Raw genomic sequence first — 7,475 nt, 5'->3', positions numbered from 1 at the left:
GCCAACAGATAACATATATTTATTGTAAAGTACCTCTTCCAGAGGGCTGTTACCATTGAAGAAGGTGGGACCTGGATAGGCTAGGCTCTCCACCCACTGTTTTCTTTGAAACAGATAGTTATGGCAGAAAGCAGGAGCATTGGGCTGTAGCTGGGAACAGACCAGACAGGGCCCACTCTTGGCCACAGTGAACATATGCCCAGACTGCGCTGGTGCTAAAGAGGTCAGAGTGCAGTATAGAGTCCTCAGTGGCCACCACTCCCTTGGTCCTGGCTGTGCAACGGAATCACGAACACAGAGACATCATCGTAGGACACCTGCCCTTCAGTGCCACCATCGTCCTTCCCCTGTGTGTTGTGTATCAGCATTTTGGCCAACTCTGAGAACCTGTGAAGACCATCCTGCAGATGTACTTTGGAGATAAAGCAGAAAGCCAGAACCAGCCCTCCATAACTCAGTGCTCAGGACACCTGGGAGACCCCTTAAAATGTAATGCAACTATAGGTCAATTAAACAAGCCTAAAAGGGCTATAAATTAGATTATCAGACTAGACAGATTGTTTTTGTTCATATCCCCTCTTTCTTGGGATACTTGAGCCCTGATCAGGCCATCTGCCCTAAGTTAGTACTGTCTTTCCAGCTGAAGCTACTTGGATCAACCCAGGTCCAGTCAGGTCCCTCTCAGCTACAGTACCTGTGTGGGTCCTCTCGGTTGTCCGTGAGAAAGCTCCGCACAAGTCGGGCCACCTGCTCATTGGACAGGACATCCCAGAGCCCATCAGTTGCCATGACAACAACATCCTCCTCTTCCAATACCAGCTGGTCCACATCCAGCACTGTCACCTGCAAGTTAAGCCTGAAAATCCTCCAGTGTTCCCTTCCCAGCTCCTACCAGGTTCATTCTCTGCCCTTTCTAGGCATTTGGAAGCTGGGGTGGGCTACTGCTCTATCACCTGTGGGATGGAGAGCAGGAAGGGCTTGAGCTGGATGTTGGTGTCCAGGACTCTGAGCTGGTGATCTCCCAGGCCTCGGGAGACAGCCAGTGTTCCTAGTAACCGAGCCTGGAGGAAAGGGGGGGATGTGGTGATAGTGAGGGGCTTAGCACAGCCCAGTGTCTGGCCCTGTTGAACACAAAGGGGGAAGTGAATGGTGTCATCTAAGGGAGAAACATGAGGGAACAGACCCCAGGGTACCAGCCACAGCCACGTGTAAGGAACAAAAGAGCTCCTGCCTTCAGGGAGCAACTAAAGAGGAATTCTTGGGCAGGGGCCACTGACCTGCCTACCCTGTCCATGAATCAGTGGGTACTTGAGATCAGATTTCTCCACCTGTTTGTAGCTCCTGCAGAAGCAGACCTAGAGTCAGCCAAAGGCCCACACCCTACTGCAGCTCCTCCCATCCCCAAACCCAGCCACCACACCTTCACAGGCCCACCTTGCTCAAACAGGACTGCTTCAGGACATACAGATGAACCTGGACCTTTTCCCACCCTGTCCCCCAGCCCACCAGCTCACCAGCCATTCATGTGATGATCCCTGAACAAAACCTTCTGCCCTAAGTCATCCCCCTTCAGCCGCCGTGGAAACTCCAGTCGGGTGAACTCACCAGCCAGAAGCTCAGGGTAGATAAAGGCCTAGGGTGTGGAGGCCAGTTGCAGATCATGCTCCCTCCCTAGGGCCCTGTGTGGCCCTCGACCCAGGGTGTTGGGGATCCCTCTGCCAAGAGCACCTACCAGCTGCTGGATCCGCTGCCGCTCTGTTTCTGGGGTGAACTCAGAACTCAGCACCCGTATCTCATCTCTCCGCACCAAGATGGCTCTAAGCAGGTTGGAGGGGGTGAAGAGGTCTATGAAACGACCTCCATACTCACCCATAGCCCCCCTCCTACCACCCTGCTCCAACCACCCAGGGCCACTTTGTCCATGCTGATCCCTTGTTCAAATCCTTCCATGACTGCCTAAGACCTACAGGGTGAAGGTACAGCCCTCTAGTAGCTCCTGCCCGCTTTGGCATCACGGTCCATCTTTATATTTGGCTTATGCCAAGTACAAATACATCTTGGTCAGCCAGTCCCCCTCATTTCTAACCCTTCTTTCACTGTCTTAACCCCCCTCTGGTACCCTCCTGCCCACTACCCTGCGCATCCCCCAAGGGTCCACTCACCTGCTATCCCCAGCATTGGCCACATACAGCTTCCCCTGCAAGGACACAGCCACCAGGGCTGTACAGCCACCCACCTGGCCTGAGGCCTCCAGCTCTCTCCCAATCACATCATCCTGGAGCCAATCAAAGGCGTCACAGCTGCTGCCCAAACTGGCAGCCATTTCCAGCCGCCCACCCCCACCCCTTACAATCACATTCCCACAAGCAAACCTACAAATCCCAGCCCAATAGCTTGGCCATTAGCTCCCGAATTCCTGTATACAGGGAATTTACACAAGGGAAGTGTAACTCAAAATAGGAATAGAAACCAGTGTTTGCTCTGAGGGCCAGCGGCAGCACAGGTGAGCAATTAGCACACAGTAGGAACTAGACAAATGGAGGGTTAAGCTGAAGACCGCAGGCTATGCATAGATGGAAAAACATCAACCATCTCTCCACAGTCCAAGGAATGGGGTGACTATGGCATGAATTATACCCCAGTTTCTGAAGCCTAGCAGGGAAAACTTCTCCCCAAAGGCCCAACTCACACATTCCTGGAAGGCGTTCTCCAGGGCCCCAATCACCAAGTCTTCTGCCCGGATGCCCTTTTCCTCCACAAAGTGGGGGTCACTAGAGCAGACACTGCGACCACTGAGATGCATGGGGGGCTGAGTGGCTACCATGCCTTCTACCACAGCTTCCAGCTGCCTGCGCAGGCAGGAATGCAGGGTGTTGGCAGCCAAAATGGCTGCTGCTGGTCCACCATGCCCATCAAACAGGGCCCAGTAATGACCTGTCAGGAACTGCATAGGAAGGACTTTCAGGGCTCCACCAAACACAGCCTGGTCCTAGCCAGAAAGTGGAGTTCAGGCACGGCTGTACTCACCTCCTCTGGGCACACCGTCAACCACTCTTGATCTTCTGCAATCCCAAACTCACATCGCCGGATGCACAGCTTCCCACAAGCAGCCTGATCCTCATTGAACTCAGATTTCTCTGCATTGATAATCCTGAGGCCATGAAATCACCAGTGATGTCTCTCATCTATGTCCTCGTGGGCACAGACATGCCACCTGGGACAGCTGCTTCTGAGTACTATCCCTGACACACCTGGACAACTTCTCTTCTTTTTTTTTTTTTTTTTTTTTATTTTTTTTTGTGTGAGTGTGCATGTGTGTGCACCGGACAGAGGTGGATGTCAGGTGTCTCCCTATATTGCTATATTGCTCTCCACTGTAGTTTTTGACACGTTCAGTCTCTTACTAAACACGGGGCTCATTTATTCAGCTACCCTGCCAGACCAACTCCTGTATCTTCCTGCATCTGCCTCCCCAGTGCCGAGATTATAGGCCCCAACTGACACACCCAGCTTTTTACAAGGTTGCTGGAGATCCGATCTCAGATCCTCATGCTTGCTCTGCAAGTCAACTACTTTACATAGTCCAATGATGTAAGTTTTCTAACTGTTCGCTGGCTTTGTCATTAGGATCAATATCAGAGCCCAGGCCTTTTAGTCACTGGGCTGGATCAGGGTTTGTGAGGCTTCATCCCTGTCCCAACCCTAACCCATAGAGCATAGGCCAAACCCAGAGTGAGGTACAAGGTAGGGCATTCATCTCCAAACAGAATAAAGGAGAGTCCAGTCGGGTGATGGCCCTCCCGGGACCTTCAACCTTCTCCAAAAGAAAATGCGAGAGTGGAAAAAGGAAGAATGTTGTCAAGAGTGCCGGGCTGAAGACAAGAAGTGGGTTAGCGGGAGTGTCCACGCTCGTTCAGTTTTCTAGGTCAGCACAAAACGCGACGAGATCAAGGAGGGAGTAGGGAGGGGACGCGGGGGCAGGGACACTCACTCGGCGTAGCCTGCGCTCCAAGGCAGCGTGCGGCCCCGCGCCGGACTGCGCACGGGTCGGGAATCCGGGCGGCGGGAGGCGTCGGAGGCGCTAGGGCTGGAGCCCGAGCCGCGCAGGAAGCGAGGCCGGTGATAGGGCACCGGGCTGGAGCGCGGCCCCGCTGGCCGCGGCTCGGGAAGTGGACCCCCGGGTAGGAAGCGGCGCCGGAACCAGCCGGCGGACATTGCTTGGTGGCCCGGGGCTACCCGCACAGAGCGGGACGCCCGGGTCCCGCCCGGCCCAGAGAGGAAGCGGGACTGGGGGGTGGAACCTTAGAGGCCACGCCTCCTCCTGGTCCTCCCGCCCCAGGGTGTGCGGTCAGTGAACGCGGCCATCACCTGTAAAAAGGGAACGCAGTCACCCACCCCATTTTACAGACAGGAAAACTGAGGCCTAGCTAGCGAAGTGAGGCCGCCTGCCTGCGTCAGAATGGCACTGAGCAGGGGCGAAGGCGCATCCGCACCTGTGGGACTCGATCCTCTGAAGGGGGAAACCCTTCCCTCTACTCTGGGAACTGTGAAGTCATCTACAGTGGGTGATGGGCGAGCCTCAACCTCGCGCTGCTGGAGCGCTAGCCACCCTCTTACGCAAGGGGAGGAAGAGGACAGTATGTCCTTGGAGGTGTGAGATGACACATTGACTAAGAGCATGCCCAGAGTGCTCCAGAGTTCTATTCACCCTGGTCTTCAGCCTCAGCGGCCCACTCCCAGATGGCTGCCCCTACAGTCAAGATGGCTTCTCTGTCTGCACAAGATTGTCCCTGGAGTGTGAGCGACAAGAGGAACCTATGGGAATTTAAAGGAGAACGTAGTTCCTTTCTCCAGCTTGTTAAAGGTGTAACCTTGAACTGAGGGAAGTCTAAGAATTTCTCTGATATCTCTGCTGTTGTTTGAGGCAGGAGTTCACCATATAGCCCAGGCTAGCCTGGAACTTGCTGGCCTCAAACTCTGCCTCCTGCCTCTGCCTTCCAAGTACTACAGTTACAGGCAAGTGCCGTCATCACTCTGACTCAGAGTGTCTAACCTCCGGACAGCGGTCACTGTTGGGGGCTAGCAGCAGTGTTACCCTTTATGTCCTCACATGAACAGAGCACTTGTCACTTTCTGCCTAAGTCCTGGTGCCCCTCTGCAAGGCTGCAATTTCCATTTCATAAGGGAGGACTCAGGCCCACAGAGGGGAAGTATTAGCTACCTAGGGTTTGCAATATGACGATGCAGCTGAGTCAGACCACCCCTCAGGGAATTTCTCTTCCTCTTTTCTCCTCCAGGAAGCCAATTCAAAATCTCCAAGGCCCAAGGATGGATGGATGGATGGATGAGGCTTTCCTTGCCTTTGCCTCTGTTCCATACCCAGGCCAACACTCAGTAGACCTCACTGTTCTCGGTTTACCAGCCCTGCTCTGCTGGCATTTCTGCTTGCCCAAGGAGGATTCTTAGGAAACAGAGCTGCACCCCAGTCACCTAGTGAGCCCACCCAGTAACAGTCACACACTGGGCCCTGAAGTGATAGGACAGTTCTGCTAGCTTGTACCTGACCCAGGTATGAGAACGGGGAAAGTCTGAGAAAGTTACAGCCAGACACTCCCCCACACACCTCACCCCTCTGCTTCCAAAGAGAGAGGGGGGGGGGATAAATACATGATTTGATTTCGATTTAGTACATTCGGTTTGCCTTAGTTTCTTTAGTTCTTGCTATAACAAAGTATCTGTAAAAAGCAACTATGGGAAGAACTTGTTTAGTCCATTGGTAAGGGGTGTTGAGTGAGCTGGTAAGGCAGAGCAGTAAGGAACGCAAGGTGACTGACTGACTGGTCAGTGTGTCTGGCCAGGAAGAGGCGACTCTTCTCTAGTTATTTAGGCCCCAGTGCACAGGATGCTGCCCAATTCAGTTCCGGTCTTCCCTCCTCTTCTGGAAATGTCCTCAACAAGCTCAAAGATTCTGCTCCTAAGTAATTTCACACTCCAGATCTGTCATCACACTGTTTTACACAAGCTCCCATAGCCTATCTTGTGATCCTGACCGTCACAATTCTTACCAAAGTTTTAAAGTTTTTGCCTATAGGTAAATAAAATTCCAAATACAGTTCAGTTTTCATTTATTTTACTTTTTTTCTGACCCCTCACTTGTTTGTTGACATAGTTCCATATAGCCCAGGCTGGCCAGGAATTCACTATATAGCCCAGGATAATCTCGAACCTTTTACTTTTTCTTTCCATTTATTTATTTGTTTTTGAGGCAGAATCTAACCACATGTAGCCCTGGCTGCCCTGGAACACATTGTGTATACCAGGATAACCTTGAATTCCCAGGGATACTTTTACCTCCCTAGTGCTGGGATTAAGGCTGTCTGCCACCACACCTGGGTTTATGTAGCGCTGGAGATGGAACGGAGACTTCATGCATGTTAGAAAAGCACTATAGTGGCTGAGCCGTATCCCAGATCTAGGATGCTGTTTTAACTAATTAGCTATTGCTTGTGTTTCCCCATAGATTGTCGTTTCTTTTTTATTGTGTGTGTGTGTGTGTGTGTGTGTGTGTGTGTGTGTGTGTGTGTGTTGTGGTGTACATGTATATGGTGTGCACATGTGGATTTGGGTGCAATGTGAAAACTAGCGGTGGACATCAGCCATTTGTCTCTATTACTCTCCATCGTATTTATTTATGTTAGATTCTCTCACTAAACTTGGTGCTCTACACTTAGCTGGGTGAGCTAGCAAATGAGTTCCAGGTAGGTACTGGCCTGTCGCCTTCAACTCCCTCTCCCTTTTGCAGTCCCCATGGTCTCCCTTCCCAGCCTAGGGGGTAAAACCAAGTTTCTTCACTCTGGTGCTGGAACTCTGCTCTTATATGCTTGCACAGCACTTTACTGACCGAGCAAGCTCTCCAGTTCCAAACTATTATTATTTTTTTTTTAATTAAAAAAATTTTTTTATTTAACTCTATTTTATGGACTTCAGTGTTTTTCCATAGGTGTCAAGTCCCCTGGCACTAGAGTTCCAGGCAGTTGTGAGCTGCCATTTGAGTGCTGGGAATTGAACACAAGTCCTCTGGAAGAGCAGCTGGAGCCACTGAGCCATCTCTCCAGCCCCCCACCCCCGCCCCTTTTAAAGTTTTTATTTATTTCGCTTTTAAACATTTTTTGTGTCTGAGTGTTTTGCCAGCATGCATCTCTGTGCAGCACATCTGTCCTAGTCCTAGGAGGACAGAGGAGCTGGAGTTACGGACAGTTGTGAGCTGTTATGTCATGTGGGTGTTGGGTGCCAAATGGGTCCTATGCAAGAGCAGCAGCTGCAAGTGCTCTTAAGCGCTGAGCCATCTATCCAGTTACATTTATCTATTTTTAAATAACAAGCTTCAGGACTGGAGAGATGGTTCGGTGATTAAGAGTACTAGACACTGGGGCTGGAGAGACCGATCACCAGCAGTCCAGAGGTCCTGAGTTCAA

The 7,475-nt window shown here is 51.6% G+C and overlaps 1 protein-coding gene across 2 annotated transcripts; it reads right to left on the bottom strand.

Moving 5' to 3' along the window:
• Ppm1m (protein phosphatase, Mg2+/Mn2+ dependent 1M) lies at nt 1-4,311 on the bottom strand. Of its 2 annotated transcripts, XM_051205617.1 has the most exons (10): nt 3,992-4,310; nt 3,028-3,151; nt 2,690-2,944; nt 2,163-2,275; nt 1,733-1,817; nt 1,515-1,633; nt 1,278-1,341; nt 954-1,061; nt 695-843; nt 1-387 (listed from the first exon to the last, which is right to left on the bottom strand). In XM_051205617.1, exons 1-10 carry the CDS (start codon nt 4,213-4,215, stop codon nt 246-248), a joined length of 1,383 nt encoding a protein of 460 aa, XP_051061574.1. In that variant the 5' UTR covers nt 4,216-4,310; the 3' UTR covers nt 1-245. The 2 variants fall into 2 exon arrangements, with proteins under 2 accessions (XP_051061574.1, XP_051061585.1); XM_051205628.1 differs by lacking the exon at nt 2,690-2,944 and having other exon boundaries at nt 3,992-4,311.
• Between the last annotated feature and the right edge of the window lie 3,164 nt (nt 4,312-7,475).

The sequence above is a fragment of the Phodopus roborovskii genome, unplaced genomic scaffold (assembly GCF_943737965.1).
Source record: "Phodopus roborovskii unplaced genomic scaffold, PHOROB, whole genome shotgun sequence".
Lineage (NCBI taxonomy): Eukaryota > Metazoa > Chordata > Mammalia > Rodentia > Cricetidae > Phodopus > Phodopus roborovskii.
The sequence above is the reverse complement of the archived record's forward strand: the minus strand, read 5'-3'. Positions and strand labels throughout refer to the sequence as shown.